The 25,238-nt window shown below is 36.4% G+C and overlaps 2 protein-coding genes across 2 annotated transcripts; both read left to right on the forward strand.

The window, feature by feature from the left end:
• Nucleotides 1-1,026: 1,026 nt before the first annotated feature.
• On the forward strand, nt 1,027-14,711 carry LOC111789337 (RNA polymerase II C-terminal domain phosphatase-like 4). The gene is made up of 11 exons (XM_023670070.1): nt 1,027-1,655; nt 1,739-1,791; nt 1,877-1,915; nt 5,951-6,093; nt 6,705-6,781; nt 8,027-8,142; nt 9,432-9,612; nt 11,841-12,130; nt 12,706-12,891; nt 12,972-13,010; nt 14,014-14,711. The coding sequence occupies exons 4-11, from the start codon at nt 5,951-5,953 to the stop codon at nt 14,323-14,325; spliced, it is 1,344 nt and encodes a 447-aa protein (XP_023525838.1). The 5' UTR covers nt 1,027-1,655; nt 1,739-1,791; nt 1,877-1,915; the 3' UTR covers nt 14,326-14,711.
• Nucleotides 14,712-24,287: 9,576 nt separating this feature from the next.
• LOC111788430 (pectinesterase inhibitor-like) lies at nt 24,288-24,827 on the forward strand. The gene has a single exon (XM_023668767.1). The coding sequence runs from the start codon at nt 24,288-24,290 to the stop codon at nt 24,825-24,827; it is 540 nt and encodes a 179-aa protein (XP_023524535.1).
• Nucleotides 24,828-25,238: the final 411 nt, after the last annotated feature.

Raw genomic sequence — 25,238 nt, forward strand, 5'->3', positions numbered from 1 at the left:
CTTTGTGTCTTTTGGATTATAAAGAGATCAAATTGGTTTGAAACAAAAACAATTCACAGAGAATTATTGAGGCAACTATAACCACCAATATATATATATATATATATATAAAAAGAATCATTCAAATGTGTCCCGATCCAAATTTTGAGACTTCAAAACTCAAATTGAGATTAAAAAGAAAAATGAAAACAAACAAAAATAGAAGTAAAATAAAATAAGACTAACCTTCCGAAACGACTCTCTCTATAACCTCATAACTCTCAAACACTCCTCCACCTCGATCGACACCCTATGAATACTTGTAAAAGAAAGGGAAAAGAGGGTGAGTATTAAATAGGCTCAATAAGCAACTTATAGGCTCCCATCACATCCTTGACCTAGAAGGAAACCCTCTTGTTGTGCACACACTTGGATAGCTAACTTAGCCTACGCAATGATACCAGTATCTGATATTGAGGCACTACCTCAAAGAACTCTCTCTAATAGGTGGGGACAACATGGTGAATGCTAGCTTGCTCGTAGTCACCCAGATCGGGGGTGCTACCCCCTGTAAGTGCCAACTTCACTGACTACCTGTATGATTAACGCCCACCTATAGAATGGATCTACCTTGTAGGGTAATCCAACAAAACTATCAAGAAGCACGTTCCTAACTAGCCTCATATCTTAGCTCAATGATACTATACCAAAGTTGAAAGTAATGTGGAAGCTCTGCATACATTGTACCAACGGTTATCAGCCCAAAAAGTTACCTTTATTTTCCAGGGTTGTCGTGGTGCTCTTCGAGATTTCTAAGGTAGTTTGGCAGTCTTGACATTGGCCAAAAGCACTAGGCCACACCCTTTGATCATCTCTCAAGATTTTAATGCACTCAATCTACCTTTCATCCTAGGTCATAGTCTAACTAAATTGACACTCTCATCCTAGTCTTAATCCATTTCTACTGATTATTCTGTACAAGGAGAATTACACGTTCAATCGCTTGAGTTAATGTACGGTCTATCATGCATATGATCATATATGCTCAACAAACCATCCTTCAAGCACTGAGTAGTAGAAAAATAATCTAGAAGTAAATCAATTATGCCAATAACAAGAGTGATTATTCTAGCCTTCTTCTCCCACGACGTAGGCTATCGGAAAACAGCGAGCTGAGCGACAGTTTCAGTAGTGGCAGTGCGTTCTTGGGCGACTGGGCGACCGGGTGACAAACGACCCACGAGTTCTGCGAGCCACGCACAGCAACAAATCAGACCTTAAGCGGCAGTGCACTCGCGGCGGCGGCGCATGACCTTGAAGCGAATTCGGTAGCGCCGGTTTCGAGCGACGGCGAGGGTTTCCCCGGACTGTTCTAGCTCCTCCCTGGCGACTTGCGTTTTCCACTGCGGTGGCGATCTACTCCACGTTCAGCGGAAGCCACGACGCAATTGACTCCTGAAGGTGACTACCCAAGAAGCTGCGGCAATTTTTTTGCATCAACCCAACTCACGACGCCGTGAATAGCATCGAAGACCACCCTCTAAGGACTCCAAATCGCTAGTTTTGTGACCCATGCTCCGAATAGCCTCTAATCGGATTAACCGTAGTCAACAGAAGTATGATCTGTGAAGACGTACCCATTCGAACAAAAACCAGCAATGTGCCGAGCTTTTTCGGTAAGAATTAGTGGATATGACTCATTCTAAACCCTTAAGTGCTGTAAATCAGGCTTTAACTCTTGAAACTCTTCTGTATTTAGGTTTGAACTAATCAAGTTAAGGTTTAAAGTCAACATTGGGTGAAAACTAGTTGGTAAGCCTTCTTAAATACCTTTGCATTTTCAATTAAAGATTTCGAACCAAATTCTAACTCCAAACATTTTCCTTTATTGTTTCAGGAATTGATAGAACAACGAAGAAGCGCCGTAGGACGTGTTGTAAGTAATTTGAATTTGTGGAGTCCATTTGCTATATGCTTTGGTATCCTTGTATGTTTTGTATGGTGCATGCTTTGTTTGATATAAGTGATTGAATTGAATGCTGTATTGAATGGATTGTGTTTTGATGTGTCATGTTGAGTTACGCTCTTGTGATCTTAAACATGGTGTGATGTTGAAACTAAGCATGATGATTGTGTTTTAAAGCGTGAGCAGCAGGTCTAAAAAGCATGTATAGGATGTGCATATATGGGCAATTGTCAAGCTGGTAAGTGAAAAGGGTCAGAAGACCTTGCGTTTGTGATAAAGCAGAGTATGGAGAATATCATGACCTCAAGTATAAATGATTGATGGTTGGTATTGTTTTAAGGAAAGTAAGTGAATATTAAGGCCTTGGTGTTAATGATTGAGGGATGGTGTCACTACTGGGTGTTGAGGCCTCAAGTATAAATTGTCGACGGTTGATATGATGAGTCTTGAGGCAAGTATTTCTGGTCTTGGTATAAATAGTGAAAGTCCACTTGTCATGGAGACTTGAGTACAAATTATCAAGGGTCGATGCACAATTTGAGGCCTTGGGTAAAAATGATTAGGGAAGAGTGGTTCTAATATGAATTTTATGCAAGAATGTGGTTGATTCTTCTATGAATTTTATGTGGGGGGTGGTAATTGATTCTTCCTACGGATGAGACGTGTGTCTTGTTCCGAAAAGGAGACAGTCTCTATAGTCAAGGACTTCCGACCTAGTAGTCTTGTCATGAGTATCTATAAGAACATTGCCATTGTAGCTAACTGTTTCAGGAAAATCCTTCCTAGTACTATCCCTATTTCTCAAGGTGCTTTTGTAGCTGGGGCGCAAATCCTAGACCAAGTGCTCATAGCCAATGACGCAATTGAGGACCATAGAGAAGGGAAAAGAATGATTTTCAAAATTGATTTTGAGAAGGCATTTGATCATGTTGATTGAGAGTTCTTGGACACGACCCTTGGTAAGAAAGAATGACTTTGGCTTCAAAGGGAGAACTTAGATGTAGAGTTGTTCAAGAAGATTAATTTCTCCATCCTTCTTAATGGAAAACCTAGGGACTAGGGCTACTAGGTGACTTAGGCAAGGAGATTCCCTTTCTCCTTTCTCGTCATTCTAGCTGTGGATGTTCTCAAACAGGTTGGTGTCAACTAGTATGGAAAAGGGTTGCGTTGATCGTTTTCAGGTAGGGAGGGAGTCAGTTTTCCTTTTTCGTCTTCAATTTGCTAATGATTCCCTCTTGTTTTGTTTGGGGAAGGAACGCTCTTTTGTGAACTTGAATAGGTTGTTTTCCTTTGAAGTGATTTTGGACCTCAAGATTAATAGATGTAAGAGATGATCTTGGGTAATTTTTTATTTATTACAAGAACCAAAGAGGGAATATATTCCACCAAAAGAACAAGAACAACCTAAGGGTCGGGGGTAGAGAGACTCCCAAAATCCTATACAAAGAGAGCCTTCCAATAATTTATAATCATTGAAATGTAATTACAAATAAGTTTGCATGTAAAGAAATCCACCAGGAAGCTGTATTTTGTACCAAATTACAAAAGAAATCAAGACATAAAGGACTTATCTTCAAAAGCTCAAGCATTCCTTTCCTTCCACATTGCTGCAAAAGAGCTTTAAAGGCTCAACTTCCAACTACCTTGGTTTTACTTTTCAAATTCCAAGCAACTATAAAGCTCCAAGCCCAAGAAGCGTACTCACCGTGAACCAACCCACAAATGTTGAAAATCTCCAGCCTAATACAATACCTCTTGTAGCCAAAAACTTTCCTCTCGGTATACCATTAATCAAAATATAAGAGTTTGTGGTCTTCAGACTCCCTCTTATCCACTTCCTCCAAAGCCATCCAAAACCTTTCAACTCCAAAGTCACAAGGAATCTACCGTCCACCTTATCATACGCTTTCTCTAGATCAAGCTTCAGGTGGAAACCACTTTTCTTGGGCACATTCTAGGCTTCAACAATCTCGGAAGCCACTAAGATAGCATCAAGATTTGCCTTTCTTGAATAAGGGGCTACAATACTGATTGTGGAAAGCAACACTTTTTTAGCAAGCTTCTCAACCATAATCTTATACGAGGCGGAAATCAAACTAATTGGCCAAAAATAATTGTCTCTGAGAGTTTCTTCTTCTTGGGGATTAAGCAAACATAGGTTTCATTTGTGCACCTATTGATGACATGAGTATGAAAAAAATTCTTGGGTAGTATCGAAATGTTCCAAAACTTTTCATAAAACTCTCCAATCATCCCATGAGGGCCAGGGGATTTGAGGCTGCCCAAGTCTTTGACAGCTTTGAAAATTTATCCTCTTCAAAAGGTCTTTCTAGCCTTGAGCTTCTATGATCATCTAGCAGAGCCCAAGTATGCTGTCCATCATAAACCGAAGACCATTATCTGCTGTATATAACTTCTAGTTGAAGTCAATAAGCTCATCTTCTATTTCTCTATCCATAGCTAGAAGTCTTCCAAAGTCACTTTCGAGGGCAGAGGTAAAGGCTCTATTCCGCCAAGATGAAACCCATTTGTGATAAAAGGGAGTGTTTTCATGCCCCTCATTTAACCATCTAATTTTGCATCTTTTGGTTCTGGATATGTTCCTCATTTAAATTCGGCAGGGACCGCTTTCAGTCTAACTCTTATCATTTTTTTTTTTTTGCTTTGGGGACATCCTTCCTTGTTCCTCCTTATTATCAATTTGAGCAATCTAAGCAATGAAGTTCTATTTTTCATATCACATTCCCTAAGGTTTCTTTGTTCCATGCCACTAAACAAGACCTCAACCCTTTAAGCTTCTCCATAAACTTATAACCACCCAACTATTCAGATTTTGTTCAGCTTACCAACTCTCCACCTTTTCCTTGAAATTTGGAGCTTCAAGCCAAATATTCTAAAATTGTGGGGCCCATTTAAACGAGCACAAACTCAGAACAAGAGGGAAATGATCATACGTTGGCCTCTTGGAATAAGGCATTCTTTCCTATGGGGGTGACTTACTCTGATTCAATCTGTCATGAGTGGCATCCTTATCTACTTCCTTTCTGTTTTTAAGGTCCCTATTGCAGTGTGCAATAAGTTGGAGAAGACGATGAGGGGCTTTTTATGGGAGGACGTGGAGGAAGGAGGTGGGTTTCATTTGGGTAGGTGGGAGGTGGTGTCAAGGTCAGGGAGCTAGGGGGTTTAGGCATTGGTAAGCTGAGGTGTTGTAGTGGGTCTTTGTTAGCCAAATGGTTATGGTGCATTTTATGTTAAGCAATTCCTTCATCTTTTGATTTTGAATATGTTCTCTTTTCTTTCAGCTTGAAGATGACAGAGGATGAATTTCTGGTCTATTAAATTTCAAGTTAGCGCATGTGAAGAGTCTTCCCAACTCAAGAAAAAATCCAAAAAGGAAAAGAGTCTAAAATCTTCTTCCAAATTCATGTCCTTGTAACATAATATAAGTTTTGTGAGAATGCAAAATGTTTAATTTAACCCCGAATAAAACACTCGTTAGTAACTGTATTAATGCATGCCAGCAATAATAACAGTTCATGCGTGAAAGAGAAGACTGGATGGAGTGGTATGTTTCAGTTTCGTTTGAGGTTATAAGTTTATGGTAGAAATTTATGTAGAGTTTTATATATTTTATGATTTTTGAACCCCGAATGTTCTAGGCTTCGGTGGTTGCTTTGTGAAATTAGTCGAGGTATGCACAAATTTATTGGAAATGATTAAAACTAATAAGTACCGTAACCTACTAACTAAAGTCAGCTTATTTTGGGAGATGAAGATGATGTTATCGTAGAATTCTTCTGTCTTTGTCCATCTTCTTTACACATGAAGGAGCTATTTATTTTGTATTTTTCTTTCCACTTATAAATGATACATAAAACTACATGCATAATGTATTTTGTTTGGGTTGTTTCCTTTCTGAATTTTCCCTAATGTTTTCTATTCTTGGATTTGCATATTTATGCTACAATCTCCTAAGGGTTTTTTTTTTCTTGGTGGATATTTCAGATGAGCCTTGTGACTAATTCTCCGGCTCATTCATCGAGCAGTGACGATTTTGCTGCATTTCTTGATGTAGCTCTGGATTCTCATTCCTCTGACTCATCGCCGAATGAAAAGGCTGAGGGTCATAATAATGTTGAAACTGAGAGGTACTTCTAGTTTTTTTGAAATTAATAAATTTCCATTGATCTTTGAAGTTAATAATATCTGAAGACACTGGTTTAGTGTTTTTTTGGAATTATAGTTTTTGGTTAATCTAATGTGTTCAATACTTTAATGTTGAGTTCAAATGGGAAGTATTTATAGGTTGTCTGGTTCTCTTTTAAATCCTCATATGGTGAAAAATAGGAAAATAGGAGTTATTATGTTTTAAGAGTAATGGATTTCTGTTTTTAATTTCTGGACGGTCTTTCATAAGGATTGGTTTAACATTACAGATTTCCCATCTGGCTTTCTTGTGCTAGTCTATAACAATTTAAAGATTTTAAGCTTCGAATTTCAAACTTCGTTTTTTTAAGTAGAAATTTTAAGAAACCAAGTTACAAGAAGAAGAAGAATGTATTCTTTTCCTTTTGCATGAATACCAACATTGAGTTGTGGCAAGTGGCGACTATCATTTCTATACATAATAACGAGGGTTTGTAGGATTTGTTATAAGTTAGAACCATATATGATATAACTAAATTGCGGTAATTTATCTTCATTTTATCAAAAGTTAACATGTGATTTTTTCTTTCATTCAATTCATTTATTTTTTTAGGATAAAACGTCACAAGGTGGAGAAGCTGGAAAACTCAGGGGAGGATATTCTGTATGGAGTTGAAGAGCATAGTTCAGGTAAATTGAACTGTTCCTACTCCTTTTGTTGTGCCTCTTTTACTGTCTAACTCTTTACTTTCAATGTAGCTAATTTGTGCTGCCACCTGTAGTATACTTAACCACTTCCTCACTTCTTAGACAACTATGTATATGATGTACTTGTTGAATCAGTCCATTTTCCCCATCCTCTCTCTATATTTGTAGAGCTTTTCCCTTTGGACTCTTCCGTCGCATATCGTGTTTTTGGTGGTTGCCTTCTCTTCCCTTCTTGTATTTGAATCTGATTGGAAGTTTGTCACCTTTCTTTATCCCTCTTTTATTTGAATTGTATGAGCTTCTCTAAAAACCATATCATGTTGTCTCCAAATGATCTATATATCTATAAATACCAACTTATTAGTATTTTCGGGTAAGGAAGTATTCCATATAAAATATAAAATTGAAAGCGAGGGGAAAGAAACCTACATCCCTGTAACTAGAAGCGTAATCACATAAAAAAGTACTCAGCCCCAGTCTGGGCGCCACTAATCAGAAAAATCTAACTTGGAGGTGCCTGAGTTGGTCTATTTACTCTTTATCATGTACGGAATTTTGATAAAGTGATCAGCATCCGCTTTCATTCGATAAACCCCTCATTCCCAGGAGTTCAGCATATTGCCAACCACATTCTTAGAATACATAGATTCAGAGGCACACTGTCTTTTCTAGACACGGAAAAAGTTGACTTTGTTACCTTTAATAAAAATCCAATTTCATCAGACATCAAACTTCACTACACATTAAAGAGAAAATGGGACCTATTCAGGTGCCTCCAAGTTAGATTTTTCTGATTTTAGGAGTGGTGCCTGACTGGATTGTAAGAAAATGGGCCTGAGTACTTCCTCTGGCTTTATCTTAACATAGGATGGGAGTTATTCTTCCATATGGTAGCGGTGAATGATCTTTGGTCTAAATGAAAATAGTCATTTTAGATTCTTGGTTATTCGAGAACTAGGAATAACAGGGATGCTAAATGGTATGCATCAATTTCGCAGTATCTGAATTCATGAACTATTTCAGCCCATCAGTCCTCTGCTCACCATATATCCCTCGTTTTGGCTCCTTTCTTCCTCTACTATCGTGTCCCATTCAATTCCATGTAATTATAACTTATACTTGAGATATAAAAGCCTTCATGAGTATTTGTTCCCTTGTATCTCTGCATTGTTTTCTTTTCTCTCTATTTTCTGAATTCTGCTGTTTTGAAAACAACAATCAATGCAGAAGTATTATCAAAGCAGCAATTATGCAGTCATCCTGGTTCGTTTGGAAACATGTGTATCATCTGTGGGCAGAGGTTGGATGAGGAATCTGGCGTGACATTTGGGTATATACATAAGGTATAATTTCTTTATTTGGATGCATAATTATCTTCTATTCTTTGTTACCATGTATAGAATGGCTGGAAGGAACTCAGAAGGCTAGTTTACAAAATGGGATCCATTTAGAAGAGGAATGAGAAATGAGAAATGATGTCAAGCTTTTAATTTTATTTGTGGTTTTGCATTATGAACAGGAAAAAAGAGCTGTACTGATAAATATATAACTCAGCCATCTTCTCCAGGGCAAATTTTCCTTTTGGTTTTGCATTATGAACAGAAAAAAAAAGGGCTGTGCTGATAATACAAAACTCATCCATCTTCTCCATCATTGAAAAAAACCCTTTCTTAGAGAACACTATTCAAAATCTACAATCCATTGCATTGTAGGCTTTATCAAGGTCTATTTTGAAAATCCACCCTTGCTTACTTTTTGTTATCTCCTCCTCTACTGCCTCATTTGCTATAGCCTATTGGGATTGCATCAAGTTTTTGTCTACCTTTCATGAAGGGCTTGTTGATTTCCTTAACTTGTGCTATATAGCGTTTGTTTTGGAACCATGGCAATGATTTTATGTATTGCAGTCACTAAGCTGGTGGGTCATGGATGTATGTTCCATTGAGGGAAATATAGAACATGATGAGGGACCAAAAATCACTGGAGCTTAAGGATATCTTTTATGATTGTCCAATATTTTTATCTTGTTCGAGTTCATTGATTTTTACAACTCTTGAGAATCTGTCTGGTTACGCAGATTTACTATTCCTTTTTTGTTCAGCTATGGTTCTGGCATACATGTTTGTATGTTAGACATTTCCCTCCGTGGGACATAAATCAAGGAAATAATTTGTTTCATTTCCACCTTTCAACCATCCAACCTTATATTTGTGACTCCGCTTTCTAGTCTGTCTGAGACATTCAGATACTACATAAGTTTTGTATTTTCCTTTACACGATTTCCAGTTAATGGAACCCTCAATCCTGTTTGATCAACTTTCTGCTGGAAAATAGTGAATTGATCCCGTGACCCTTTGGCTTTGTGGGGATATCTCATTCCCCTTCGTTTGTATATGCCTCTTTGATCAATATATTGTCAGTTTCTTTTTTAAAAGAAGCAAGCGGTGAATTTTCCTATGTAGTTTGAGATGTTCTGTTGATATTATTTTAACTTCAGTTACATTCATTCACTGTTGAAAAAATTGAAACCTATGGAGTTTAATTTACTATGACTGGAGAAGTAATAATAACTTGTAATTGCCAGTGGATCAAACTATGTGCTAACTATATGACCCTTCTGAGAATCTTGTAGGGACTCAGGCTTAATAATGATGAAATTAACCGGCTTCGTAACATAGACATGAAGAACTTGTTGCAGCATAAAAAGCTTATCCTGGTTCTTGATCTAGATCACACACTGTTAAATTCAACTCAGCTGGGGCATTTGACACCTGAAGAGGATTATTTAAGGAATCAAACGGATTCGCTAGAAGGTACACTGTCCTCTCATCCGTGCATAGTTTTATTTTCTAAAGTAACTTCATATTGTTTTTACTTTTGTTTCTTTTCCATAGTGATTTTGCTGTCACCCCTGCTCTTTTCTTTTGTTTGTTTTAATAAGAAACATCTCAGTATATTCCCCAAGTCCCGAGCTTTTGTACTTTCTTTCTTAAATTATTAGCACCTTGAGCAGTTACAGTTGTAGGTTAGCAAACAGTCTTCTTTTATTTAAAATTAAAACTTTTAAGTTCGGCATGGACAAATTTGGAGCACATAGTTTAATAATAATTTTTTGTTTGTTTTGTTTTTTGTTGTTGTTCTTGTAAGAAATGCAGATACATATAAATACCAAAGAGAAGAAGTTACACCCAAAAGGAAGGGGTAGAGGTAACCTCCCCAAAAGAGAAGAAATGCCCTCTAATCTGTCATGATCAAAAGGTGGCTATAATTACACAATAATTTGGTATGGTCTGAACGCCACCAAGAAGCTAAATGATGTACATTATCGCAAAAGAACGAAAAGAAACAGACTTATCTTCAAATATTCATCGGTTTCATTCTTTCCAAATAAGTAAGCCAAACGAGAGTTGTAACTGCACAATTTCGAAGGACCTTGCCTTTGAGGTTCCAACTTGTCTGTCGTCCACTCATCCGCCTTACTAGGGAGGCAAATATCCAACCACATGCTATTTAAAACAAACACCGCCCTTTATATGCAAAAGGACAATTAAGAAAGAGGTGGTTCAAAATCTCCTCCCTATAGCATAGACAACAAACCGCACTAGCTGAAGAGTCTTTCTCATGTCACATAGATTTCAAAGAAGATGCTGAAAGTGTACTGTGTTTGTGTCCAAGTTTAAAACAAAATAAAGTTGCATTAAATGGACTCGGCTTCATTTATGTCAAACCGAAGTTAAACTTAAGTTATATTAAATGAAGTAAAGTCGTGTCAAAGTTGAAGTCAAGTTGCATTGGGAAAACTCTACGTGTCCATCAAAGTTCATTTAGTGCAAGTTAAACATTAATAATGAAACCATGGTTCAAACTACTGTAAGTAGAACTTTATTTTGTGACCATCCATGTCTAGGATTTGAAATTTAGATTTGGCATCTGATGGCCCCGACATTCCCCTACATCCTCTGCGACGTAGTCATATGGCCTATCCCCACAGAACAACACGAGTTCTAGCATGTTTTGTTCTCAGGTAGTGACTTCAATTATTTTAAGTCTTTCTTAGTTGTCCTATCCTTAGAATCGCTCTCATTCGGATGTGGTCTTGGTTCATTCATGTACCCGTCCTTTACTCAGGATCGCTCTCATTCGGAATCTCATAATTGCCCGGGGAAATTACAACCACCTTTCTAACTTCCTATTCAAATTTAAATACAAATAAAACGGTTTAACTGAATGTTCTAATCACCAAGGAAATGAATTCCCTTGTTTAACTGAATGTTCTAATCACCAAGGTAATTGGAGGTCTAACAAATTCAAACTTGGGTCAGTTTATTGCATTCTTGTGCTACTCATTTCTCTGTTTAATTAAAAACTAAAATTGATGCAAGGGGATCGAGTGATGTTTGGCCCCTTGCAAGTTCTATGATTCTCTTTGGACTTCATAATTACTGTGTCATATTTTACTTCATTGAATTCGCTTTTGTGGGCTTGTTTCTTTTATGCCCTTGTATTCTCTCCTTTTTTTTTTTCCTCAATAAAATTTGGTTTTTCATGAATAATATTAATAATAATAATAACAACAATAACAATAATAATAACAATAACTGATTGAATCAATCAGTATAAGCACTCTTAGGCATGACTCATGAGGCTATCTCTGCATCTTTCTACTCTGACTTAGAGAAGTTTTTGAGAGATCTGTTGAGAGTTGGGTTTCAGTGGCCTATTTTAAGATGAGGAGACTGACATAATTTTCATAATTTTGTAATGTGCATCTCAAGCCTTCTTACTTTCAATTAACTATATTTTCCCTTGGTCCCTATTACCATGAAAGCAAACAGCATAGTTTTGTTATTTATTGATTTAATTTTTTAAATCATTAATTGTCATAACTTTGAAATAGTGCTTATTTTATTTAATCTTGATTTCTTATATAATGTCTTATAATTAATTTTATAAAGTTGGCTTAATCGTCTAACATTCCTACAAATTTCTGATGTTGGTTACTCCATTTATCTTTTATGCTATGTGATAAAACTTCGGATAGATGTCACGAAAGGCAGCCTTTTCCTGTTGCATTCCGTGCATACCATGACAAAATTGAGGCCATTTGTCCATACGTTTCTGAAAGAAGCTAGTCAATTATTTGAGATGTATATATACACTATGGGGGAACGAGCATATGCATATGAAATGGCAAAGTTGTTGGACCCCAAGAGGGAGTATTTTAGTTCTAAAGTTATTTCTCGGGATGATGGCACTCAAAAACATCAAAAGGGTCTTGATGTGGTGCTGGGTCATGAAAGTGCTGTTCTGATCCTCGATGATACTGAAAATGTAAGTGTATCTAGAATTAGCTATATTTTTATACGGTTGATCTGTTGGTCCTGCCTATTTATCATCATTGAACGAGTATGTGACCGTGGGATTCCCTTCATACATTGAAAGGGCCCGATAAATTTAACATCCTAAAAAAAATACGAAAATACTCTACTTAAGGCAACATTTCGGCTCATTTTTATTGACCTGTTCGTTTATACTTATTTTAGTTAGATGTTGTGTGTAATCTCAAGTTCTCTTTCTTCTTTATGTTTTTGTCCCCTTTATTTTTTTCTTGAGGAATCTCCTTCCATTACTCCTGTGGATTTTCTTAGTGTAATGTAGTTCCATTAAACAATAGGATAGAATCTTGTAATGGGATTGCTTGTAAATGCTTACTTAGTGATATTGTCTTAGTTCCTCAAGCAGAAATCTCACAAGCCTGGTTTTCTGTTCTTTGTGATTCTGTCTTAGATATTGATGTTGAATTGGGGTACTTTTTTCGGAGCTTGGAACATTGATTTCGTCATCTTTGGGTTGCTGAACTACCTACTCATAAATATGGAGCTAAACATTGTCAATTGTTATGATAGGCCTGGACAAAGCATAAAGAAAACTTGATATTGATGGAGAGATATCATTTTTTTGCTTCAAGTTGTCACCAATTTGGGTTCAACTGTAAATCTCTATCTGAGTTGAAGAGTGACGAGAGTGAAACTGATGGGGCACTGGCGACCATTCTCAAAGTTCTCAAGCAAGTTCATAATATATTCTTTAATGTATTCCCTTTCCCTCTATTCTTACATTTTTGTTTTCGATCTTTTTTGCCTCAATCTCACTGCTAGGATTTCTTCTGCAGGAAATCTCTGAAGATTTGGTAGACAGAGATGTGAGGCAGGTAAAAGTTTGTTTCCTCTAAAAGTTTAGAGATCTGTTGTGCTTCTTGTGATGGCTGGAATTTCTCGTTCATCCCTACATTTCTATCTTTTACTCGATCAAATTGAAATATTCAATAAGCTTATGACATTTTTATTATTAGTTCACAAATAAACATGGTTGAAGTGTCAAGTTTTAGGTCTAATAGATCTTTAATGTGAGATCCCACGTCAATTGGAGAGGAGAACGAAGCATCCTTTATAAAGGTGTGGAAACCTCTCCCTAGCAGATGCGTTTTAAAACCTTGAGGGGAAACCCGAAGGGAAAAGCCCAAAGAGGACAATATCTGCTAGCGGTGGGCTTGAGCCGTTACAAATGGTATCAAAGCCAGACACCGGGCTATGTGCTAACGAGGAGGCTGAGCCCTAACGGGGTGTGGACACAAGGCTGTGTGCCAGCAAGAACGCTGGGCCCCAAAGGGGGTGGATTGGGGGATCCCACATTGATTGAAGAAGGGAACGACTGCCAACGCTGGGCCCGGAAGGGGGGTGGATTGTGATATCCCACATCGATTGGAGAGGAGAACGAAGCATCCTTTATTAGGGTGTGGAAACCCCTTCCTAGCTGACGCATTTTAAAAACCTTAAGGGAAGCCCGAAATTGGAAAGCCTAAAGCGGACAATATTTGCTAGTGGTAGGCTTAGGCCGTTGCACCTAAACTTTCAATTTTGTAACAAGTCTGTGAACTTTTAATTATGTATAGTAATTCCTAAACCATCTCCCAAGTGCTTAACCTATTTGACTATTTCAAAATTAGCACCTATTTGACTATTTCAAAATTTATTTATCTATTAGACTCAAAACTGGAAGTTTCAAGTTTTAGTAATAGTTGAATTTTATGTCTAATAGATTTGTAAATTTAGAAAAATATCAAATATATTCGTCAATTCACATGAGAAGGAAATGAGTATCGAGAATATTATTACATTTATGTCATGGACATAATATTGTCTTCAATTCAACAGGTATTAAAGACTGTTCGGAGCAAAGTCCTGGAGGGATGCAAGGTTGTCTTCAGCCGAGTGTTCCCTACCAAATTTCAGGCTGACAACCATCACCTCTGGAAAATGGTTGAGAAGTTGGGAGGCACATGCTCAACTGAACTCGACGCATCTGTGACACATATAGTCTCAACAGATGCTGGAACGGAGAAGTCACGTTGGGCGGTGAAGGAGCAGAAGTTTCTGGTTCATCCACAGTGGATAGAAGCATCAAACTACTTCTGGAAACGAGAAGCAGAAGAAAAGTTCCCGGTCGAGCACACCAAGAAACAATGACAGTTTCTCTCATTGCAGTAGTCCCATATTCCTCTTAAATGGAGCTTGCATTTGTTGGCTGTGCTGGTAGTGTTCCCTTGAATTCACCTTCTCAGGTCAGCGTCTCACTGGTTTAGATTGAAAGCCGAGCTCTGGTTTGTATAGATGTTTAGATACATGGTGCTGTAATTTTGGCCAACCATTTTGAGTTGGTTTATAATTATAGGATAAAATTTATGAGCTAAATTGTTTGTATTATGCAATTTTTTTCTGTTTTTTTATTATTAATTTAGTTTTTACGTTTTTTTTTTTTTTTTTTTTTTTTTTTTTTTTTTTTTTTTTTTNTTTTGGTCTCTTGTGGTTTTGCAACCAATGATACCTACGTATTGAAGCTAAATTAATTATTTGATCGATCTTGTTAGGCTATATTAATGAATTCAAAATGTGACTACTGATTGAGTTACTCTATTATTCATATATTTGTTACTATTTCAGCATTTAAGATACACATTTGCCATTTAGGTCACTAATTTGATGCCACGACCCAATTTTCGAACTTCCAAATCACGAATCAACATAGGCTAACAAATTGACATTGAAAAGTACGATAATTTTTTTTTTTTTGAAAATTTAAAAATAACAGAACATTAAAAGATAAAATCAAATATATTTACTATTGTTTGAGTATTAATATAAAATCGGGACCAAGGTAGGAGACACCCAACAAACTATAGCCGAAATACCAAAAGAACCGACTCTGGACCACAACTCCAGAATGCTTCCCACGTCAACTAGATCAACTATCTAGTGGTGAACATAAAAATAGTTGGTAAGTAGCCTACCTCTATAGGCTTTTAAACATCCATGACCTAGTTAGTTACCATGAGCTTTAATATGGACTTTAGGAAGTTCATGCATAAGTTCATACACCTAATGCTCCAACACCTATCTAAGCTTCCGGAAGGTCTAGAAGTTCCTAAGTCAGTTTTCATGTATATTACAAACCCAATAAAGGTTTGGAGGTTGTTCACCTAACCTAGTGTCGCACAATCACCTGAACGACCTAACTGAGTTTTGCGGTAAACCAACTTGTATGATCTTCTTATTTAGCCGCTTATATTGATTAGGAAGTAAATCATTGGTATCCTAAGTTGAAGAGGAGCAACCTCAACAAACCTGTTGACATGAAACACGATATGACGTCATGAGACCTGAATATCATATGTGAAAGCTTAGCTAGCAACCCCTCCACAAGACCATAACATCACACTGAAGTGGGGGAGCAACTTCGTGTGTTGACTAACTATCGAGTTTACCTCATAGCACTTGTGACGAGTTTATGGAACTAAGGTCTTGTCTAGAGATCCCTAACTATTTCTACACCCGATAAGGCACTAACGAAATTGAGACAAGCTTGACATCACTAAGTTGTACTACAAAAAATTGAAAATGGTCATTGTTCACGACTATTAATAGACATGGTAAGCTATCTTGGATTCTTCTTGTTGCCGTGGTGGTAAATTAGATGCTTTAAGAGCTAGTGTGTCACGCGATGAACTTTGCAAAACCCTCAACTCGGTCTCGGCTTACATACGCCCGAATAACGCAAATCAACTAGCATCTCCACCTGAGTTGTTGTATTACCTCTTGTTCTTCCTTCTTTTGAAACTCAAGGCCTTCTTCTACCATGAACTCGCCTCTGTTGTGTTATTCCAGTATCATCTTTCACTTCAACTCTCAATGTCTCGTTGATGCTTAACATATTGCTTTTGCAATCAATTAAATCAAACAATAAACATAACTCAAATAACAGATTCTTTCAGTATTAAGACAAATCCTTGGCAATTAGTTATACTTATATACTTCAAATAAAAAGACCAATTTTCCAGTTGGCTAGAATAGCTTAGTTGGTTAGAGTATGTGGCCTTAACTACAAGGTTTGAGGTTCAAACCCTCTTTGTAGTGATTTTATTGAACTCTTTTTTTTAAAAAAAAATTTAAAAAAAAATCAATCTATGTTTATGTTTTAGCTATATTGAACTCTTTTTTTTAAAAAAAAATTTTAAAAAAAATCAATCTATGTTTATGTTTTAGCTATATTAAAGGTAGGAAATCAACAAAAAAAATTGGCTGGAATAACTCAATTGGTTAGAGTGTGCAGCTATGGGTGGGCTCCAATAGCTCAGTTGGTTAGAGCGTGGTTGTTAACCACAAACTAACTCAATCTTGAGCTTGCTAACTTGATATAAAAATTGTTTTCTTGTATGGAGATTTAGAACAAGAAATATATATGACACAGTGAGTTAGTTTTCGAGTAGTGTAGATTGAAGAAATCTTTGTATAGGCTGAAACAATCTCCTCGTCAATGGTATACGAATTTTGATCACTTCATGGTGGAGCATAAGTACACTCATAGTCAATTTGACAATTGTGTGGTTTGTTTATCTATTTGATCTTGTATGTTGATGTCAATTGCTTCCAAGAGACAAGTGGAGATTGATAAGTAACGATCAATTACTGGTTATCTGTCAAATATGGCTAGTGGACCTATTTGTTGGCGGTCAACATTGTTGTCTACTGTTGCATTGTCTACCATTGAAGCAGAGCATATGATAGTCACTATAGCTTTTTAAATAACCTAGATGCATGGTTTGGTTAATGACTTAGGTATTTCTCAAGAATAAATAGAAGTGTTTTGTGATAGCTGTCGAAGAACTAAATCAATTATGTTTGTACCAAACATATTGATGTCCAATTTCATTTTGTTATAGAAATTGTTGATGAAGGAAACATTTGTTTATTGAAAATTGGAACTGCTAATAATCTTGCAGATATGTTAACAAATATAGTTGCTTGTAAAAAGTTCCAGAATTACATGGATTGATTAACATTGGATGGAAAAAGTAGCTGGTTGACTTGGTGGCCGCCAAATAAGTTATATGCTTGAAGATCTTCTGACAAGGTAGAGATTGTTGAGAATTTTCATAAAGACTTGGTTCATTAATACTTTTGGTACATTCCCCACTTTGATTCATGAATTTATTGGATTCATTTGGTTTATCTCCCATATTGGTACATTATCTCATATTGGTACATGAATCATCTTGATTCATGTATGCTAGTGTTGCTTTAATTCATGTATGAGAATTAGTATTGCTACGTTTATATAAAAGTTTGTCTAGCATGACTTTAAGATGTGGAGTCATTGTCATTTTGTATTTGACGAAAGGCAATTGGGAGGAACTTTAATCACAGAATTTGTAGTGTGAGAGTGTGAAATACACTTGTAAACACTTTGGTTATTGATTGGCTATCACCGGTGGAGGTAGAGAATTTCTTCCTTTCGAACCATGTAAATTTTTGTGTCTGTTTGTTTAATTTATATTTGTGGGTGTGTGAGTACGACCGATCTTAACCGATCTTGCCTCCGCTTCCGTCACAACAATTGATACCAAAGAATTTTGGTTGTGGCATTTTTATGAATGGTTTACAATCTTGATAATTCTTAAAAATAATATAAGGGTAGACTTATTGAATCGACTATAAAAACTACTGTCATAAGAAATGTTTGGATCTCCTCTCTAACCTATATAGGATCTCACAATTCACTCCCTTGGGACCCAGCGTCCTCGCTGACACAGAAGGGTTTCCACACCCTTATAAGAAATGTATGGTTCCCCTTTCCAACTGATGTGATATCTCACAATCCACCCCCTTGGGGGCCCAACATCCTCGCTGGCACACCGGCTGGTGTGTGACGTTGATACCATTTGTAACAGTCCAAACCCATAACTAGCCGATATTGTCCGTTTTAACTCGTTACGTACCGCCGTCAGCCTCATGGTTTTAAAACGCGTCTGTTAGGGAGATGTTTCCACAACTTTATAAAAAATGTTTCTTTCTACTCTCCAACCGAGGTAGAATCTCAAGTTAAGCACCAAACTTTATCCAAATACCATAAACCCATTAGATTATTTCTTGAACATTCTTTGTCAACTATATATATATATATATTGTTCAAAATTACATTAATAACCTTAGATTTATCCTCTAATAATAGTGTTAAATTGCATATAAAATAATCAAAATTATTATTAAAAATAAAACAATTAACGACTAGATTTTATGGCATAAAGCCCACAAATCATATAAATTACGGGTGTACATGGGTCGGGTTGGGTTGGGTTGGGTTGAGAGAATTTTTTGGAACAACTCAAAAGTTCGGGTTGGTTGGATTGGAAACCCACTTAACCCGAAAATATGACCTACAAATTTAAATTGTTATCACATATAAACTTTTAGTTGTGCAATAAATTCAAAACTCCTTTGAACTAGAAGTTGTGATGCTATCACCTAAAACAAATACTACCTACCCAACCCTCTCCTGCATGAATATTATTATCGGAAAACATGCAAATGATATACAATGAATCAATTCAAAAGTTACCGCTTATAATTAATTATCTATATTCATAGTATATAATCAATCAACAAAATACCTAAAAATTTAAACTAATATTAAAATATTATACTTACATGGGTGGAACCAACAACCTAAAGATGGCTATGGGATTCTTCAAATAACCACTACAGTCCTCTATTTTACCAACTAAGTTAAGGTTGAATTTGTATAATATTCTCATACCCTAATATAAACAAAATCGACAAAAGCTAAATGAATAAAAATATCCCTAAATTATGAACGGTTTTAATAGTATTTTAAAAACTTTGACCTGTCGGATTTGAAATAGCAACCTAAGGATGGCTTTGAGATTTTTCAACCACTATAGTCCTCCGCTCTACCACTGAACTAAGGTCAGACTTATATAAAAATCATATACTCCAATATAAACAAAATCAACAAAATTAATATATACATATATATAAAACTAAATTAATAAAAATATTTCTAAGCGGTTAACAATTTTAGTAATACATACATATTAACCCTTCAAAAACTCGGACCGATCATTTTGGCCGTGGGATTTGGATACAACATTTGGATATTTTTTTGCTTTCATAAAGAACTTGATTTGTATGGGGTTTTACAACTTGAAACCCATTTAGATCCAAAACTTATGATTTCTTAAAGTGCATTCAATGTGTTTGAATACATATGCGTAGGTGCCAAATTCTCATACATATGATGATACAAGAGCTTTAATCCCTTTTTGAAGTGTGAATGTTTGTTTAATCCACCACACCTAAATGATGTGAAAGTTATCTTATTTATAATAAAATAAATTAAATGGTGTGAAAGTTATCTTATTTATAATCAAATAAATTAAAAGGATATGGAAAAAGTAATAAATGGAAATAACATGGAAAGATACCTACGTTAATAAGACAAATATCTAGATATTTGACCTATAATAAAATATCAAATATGACATATATGGTAAACTATAATTTAGTACTAAATATCCTTAACGTGAAGAATTTGTGCAAGAACCTGGTTTGACACACACATAGGCTTTGGGCCATGTGTCGAGGTGCTTGTCTTTCAAGACCTGCTTTGCACCTATATAACTAGTTGCTTCACTATGGATACTAAAGTTATTCAAGGTATAATATGACTAGATTTGTTCTGCCATATAGTTGGGATTACTAGATAAATAGTATGCATACACATAATAATCCTATGCCACATAGCATTAAGCTCTAAGAACCACGACGGAAAGCGCAACTGATGTCAATGTCGACGAGGAAATTAGAGAATCTTATAGTAATATTTTTCCAACTCAACCTCGAACAATTAAACCTTTTTTTAACCATACTTCTCTTCCGTTCTTGAACTTTTCGATAGGAACAATCTACTTCCACAATGATGTGATATTATTCATTTTGATTATAACTCTCCTAACATTATTATTATTATTTTTTTAAAAATAGTATTTTTGAAATATATATTCATGATCTTTCCTTTTAACTAGCTAAAGTTAGACGCTAACAATTTTCAACACTTCTGCCTTATTATATTATGTTGAAGGTGAGAACATCCTGTGTAGCACAAATACGTCGTAAATTACCTCGACATGCCTCTGACAGGATCAACTTTGCAAGCCCGTCAACACGGTCTCTACTTACATGGACCCGAATTACCTCGACATCTCCACCAGAGCTGTTGTTCTTCCTTCCACTTCTTGTACCATGAACTTGCCTCTACTCATTTTTCTTTTATCGAACCATGTTTTGCAATTGTCATCCCAGCATCATCTTTCACTTCAAATCTTGGTGTCTCATTGAAGCTTACCAATGCTGCTTTTAGCCCTCAATTAATGATCCTAAACGAATAAAAATAAATTTTAAATAAATAAATTCAAAATGAAATGAGTGATTAGTTGGAATCTCTCAGTTGGTTAGCCTGTGGCTGTTAACTACAAGGTCTGTCAATCTCTCCTTCTAGCGAAATCTTTTTACTTTTTTATAAAATAAAAAATGCATTCGTTTATGTTTTTAAACTCTCTAATTATTTTTCTCTCTTATCTTCTTTTCTCGTTTGAATGCATAAGCAGCTAGCAATAAAGGTTGAGCAAGCTCGACTATTTTCATAGATCTCAGTTACACGCAATCTGAAAGAGGAGAATTGAACTCGGCTTCCGTTACATCATTAGTTGGGATTCTTTCTTCATCGACTCTGTCAATGGCTTCATAGGTAAGATGATTAAAACCTCTAATTTTTTTTGTTTCGTCAAGTATGTGAATGAGTTAAGTTTGACTGATCGTCCATTACACCCACGACTGAGACCGAAGGAAGAGTTGCGAGATCCCATATTGATTGGGGAGGAGAAGGAAACACCCTTTATCATGTGAAAACCTCTCCCTAGCAGACGCGTTTTAAAAACATTGAGGAGAACCTGAGAGAGAAAGTCCAAAAAGGGCCATATATGCTAGGGGCAGATGTAGGCTGTTGTCGTTAGTAAGTTGGTTTAAGGTGAAACCAATAAATAGCTAACCATTTAATTTGAGAGTTAAATGAATCATAATCATAGTCATGAATTGGATAAGCCTCGTCCTAGTGAGCTTAATTGAACAACAAGTTGCTATATTAGATAATTAGACAATAAATTGGAAGGTTTATTATTCTCTAATTCATGAAACTTAATGAGAGAAAATAGATTGTGACTAAGCTTTCTCACTTATTGCCATTGGAATACAATTAAAGAACGAAATACAAAAGACACAAAATAGGAAGATGAGCTAACACTTCAGAATGACCCCTTTGTGACCAAACAACTCTTAAATGCTCCCCACCTCAATTCCAACCTAGAAACACCTGAAGAAAGAAAAAAAAAAAAAAACTCAATAAGCAATCTATTCCTAGGCTCTTATGGCATCCTCATCCTGGTAGGTATCATGGACTTTTCTCCGGGCTCTAATAAGTTTAATCATTGTCTCTACTGCTATTTGAGCATCTGAGGTGCTTTAAAGTTCTATGTGGTTCTCTAGTTACTCATGGACTTACTCTGGGTTCGAGGAGGTGGTCTCCTAATTCTGGTGTTGTGAGTTTATGGGACGATAAATTTCATCTTTAGGGTAAAAAAACCTTTTATGTTCTTATATTTATATAGCTTGTTATGCTCTTGTAGTGAATGTCCAATGCCTTGGATTGAGGTAGTACTTCATAAAGTTTTGATTGGACAGTAAGGTGTCTTCTAGTCTAAACCTCATTTATGGGAGGTTAGTTGGTGGACCCTCCCACAGGACCATAAATCACCAGAGTTTGGGGGAAGCGACCCTTGTGTGCCGGCCAAAACTATTGGATTAACCTACATGATCCCATGCATCCATCTCAAGAATGGTTTTACATCTAAGTGGTCTTCTTCAAGAGACATTTGACAATTTTCACAAAGTTGGGACACCTAATTGCAATACTCTAGCTGACCTATACCTGGCTCGATAGTACAGTATCGGATTAAGAACTCGACGGTATGGGTACTGGAGTGGAAACGGTAGCGGAGACCCTATTAACACCATACATATTGTTAACAACCTGAAAAAGTTACCTTTGTTATTCTTAGATATTGTGGAAGCCTACTGGGTTCTTAAGAGCATCTAGACAATTTAAATCTTATCTCTCGTTTTAAAGATGTTTAGGACTAACTCCTGAGTTATTCCATTCTCTAAGTGCACACAGGTTTAAACCTTCGTTACTTTTACTATGTTACATGATTAGAAGGGTACTTTTGACAAAATATGTTAGATGACATAATATAGTACACCAAAAAATGCTTCATTTGCCAACAAGGCAAAGTTGAAAAGGACAAGATCTGAGGACTCCTCGAACCTTTGCGGGTGCCAACAAGACCTTGTGAAAGTGTGTCTCACACACTCAAAGGTTGGCAAACATGAAGTCAGGTCATCGCCGACTGATTCTCAAAATATGTCGCGTTCATACTCACGCCCAAGATATGTTCAGTCGAATTAGCTGACCAACTATTTTTCAAACATATTTTTCAAGACATTTTGGATGAATTAATTCGAGTTCTTGAAGGCAACTTCGAATATCTTATTGAGTTACCATCTCCAGACTGATGGATAGACCGAACGATTCAATTATTTGTTGGAAAATATTTGCGACACTTCGTTTAGGCATGCAAAAAAAATTGGATGCAACACTAGATGTGGTCCAATTCTTCTTTATTTGCCAAACTAGTTCCTCGACAGAGTGAGTTGTCTTTCTACTCAACATATTGGACACTATGTTAGCTTAACATGGGTGATAAATGATCTTGGTATCATAATCCTTCACAAACTCCAACTATCTCCTTTGTTCCATGTTCAACTCTTTCTACCCGAATAAGATACTTGAGGCTCTTATGGTTTTACTACCTGTACCTTTTCACCATACAAGTAACGTTACCATATTTTTAACGTGAACACCACAGTTGCTAACTCCAAATCGAGGGTTAGGTAGTTACGCTCATATTTCTTAAGCTATTAGGAGCCATATACAATCACTTCTCCCTTAACACTGACACGCAACCCCAATCCTTTTCTCGAGGCATCGTTGTACACCATGCTTGAACCATAAAATAGTGCTAGCATTAGTACATACACCAAAAACTCCTTAAGCTCTTGAAAAAGTCCTAAGAAAAACTTACCCCTCTTAGTTAACTTTGTCAAAGTTTGAATAATTCCTAAAAAAAAAAAACTTTATGTAGTAGTTGGCTAACTCCAAAAAAAACTTCTAAGTTATGGGACTAAGGATGGTTTGGGTTATCTCATGACCTCTATCGGACCCAAAAAAATCCCCAACTGAGTTAGCTCATGATTGCCTCTAACAAACTTGCAGAAAATTGTGGCTGAGGTTGGTGTCCGTCATGATTGCCCCGAAATGTTCCATGATTACTAACTTCTCAACATCCCATGTTTTTAAACAAGTCGACCTTGTTGACTTACTAACTTCTCAATGCATGATTCCCATATCCATGATTTTAACCAAGTGAGTTTATTGACTCACATTCCTTACATCAAAACGCACAATCACGGCAAGGACTACTTTTCATAATGCCAACAACAAATATTGGCAAAACAAATATTTGTGGACGTATTAGTACTATCCATGTACTATATATTCTTTAGGTTATTTATTAAATATTATCCTTTGGCATGAGTTTTCAATATTACATTAATAACTTTGATTTTTTTTGTAAAATAAATATTATTAATAAATATTATTAGTTTAAGAAGAGAGTAAAGTTATGAATCTCATGTGTAGTCAGTCAAAGTTAACACGAGAGTGAGGAAGAGGGTGTATTGTCTAAAAAAGGTGCATAATAACCAAGCCAAATTTGTGATTGGGTTTGGAGAGAAAAAAGATTAACTTATTTGGTCTATTTTTGTTAGTTTTTTCTTTTAATAGCGTTTTACTTAAAATTCTAACGTGAAAGCTATTAAAAGGAATATTTGTGAGCGTATAAATATGTAAACCCTCCCTATGAATTAATTGAGCAAAACAGACAGAAAAATTAAAATAAAAAATGGCATCTTCTAGTTTTCTTGCAGTCTTTACGATTGTCCTTTTAGTACTGTTCTTCGATGGGATGGTGCCCATGCATGCAGCTTCCCAAAACGACATCGTTTCCACCATCTGCAAGAAAACTAGAAACCCTTCTTTTTGCTTTAACGTGTTGAAATCTGCTGGCACTACAGACCTAAAAGGGTTGGCCACCTTCACCCTGAACCTCGCCCACGACAAGGTTGCTAAAACCCGTGCCCTCGCCCAGTCCCTGGCGTCCAAGGCAGTCGATCCCAAGCTTAAGGAGCGATATGCCACCTGTGCTGAAGAGTACGACGATGCCGCCGGCGACATCGAGGATGGGAAGAACGACTTGGGGAAAGGTGACTACAATGGCGTCAACATTAAGGCGTCTGCAGCCATGACGGAGGCCGGCGATTGTCTGGACAGCTTCACGCAGCCGCCGAAGGACCGATCGGCGCTGTCTGGCAACGGGAAGACTGTGGAAAATATTTGTAGTATCATCTTGGTTATAGCCAATCTTCTTCTTAGGCGTGCCTAATTCATTTTTCTTCAACCTTTCTTCATTTTATCCTACAAACCTCTGTACTTGGAATGCCATGAATCAATAATATGTCTGTTTTGAATCCTATAAATTTGGACATCGACTCCTTCAAATTTTAATAATTTGACGAATAACTCTTAGTGCTCTCCAATTTTAAAGGTCACAAGTTCTATTCGTGAGTCAATAGCTGCACATAATTTCATGTTAATGAGTTATAGGCCTCCTCAACTCAAGATGAAGCTAAATAAACTAGTTTGAATCAAAATTAGTTTGGAGGGAGAATTGCCCAAATTGTTCAAAGCTGGCTAGATTTCATTTTTTTTTCATTCTCAAATTTTTATTATTCATGACTTTTGTTTTTGTTAGGTTGGTTTGTTTTTATCTTTTTGGATTCTCTGTTTGAGTTGG

The sequence above is a fragment of the Cucurbita pepo genome, chromosome LG02 (genome assembly GCF_002806865.2).
Source record: "Cucurbita pepo subsp. pepo cultivar mu-cu-16 chromosome LG02, ASM280686v2, whole genome shotgun sequence".
In the NCBI taxonomy this organism is placed as follows: domain Eukaryota; kingdom Viridiplantae; phylum Streptophyta; class Magnoliopsida; order Cucurbitales; family Cucurbitaceae; genus Cucurbita; species Cucurbita pepo.

Bases quoted from the DNA above. Each gene is read 5' to 3' on its own strand.
- LOC111789337 (XM_023670070.1), top strand. From the start codon at position 5,951: ATGAGCCTTGTGACTAATTCTCCGGCTCATTCATCGAGCAGTGACGAT. The intron at 8,143-9,431 runs GTATAATTTCTT...AGAATCTTGTAG, and splicing joins CATTTGGGTATATACATAAG to GGACTCAGGCTTAATAATGA. The intron at 9,613-11,840 runs GTACACTGTCCT...AACTTCGGATAG, and splicing joins TCAAACGGATTCGCTAGAAG to ATGTCACGAAAGGCAGCCTT.
- LOC111788430 (XM_023668767.1), top strand. From the start codon at position 24,288: ATGGCATCTTCTAGTTTTCTTGCAGTCTTTACGATTGTCCTTTTAGTA.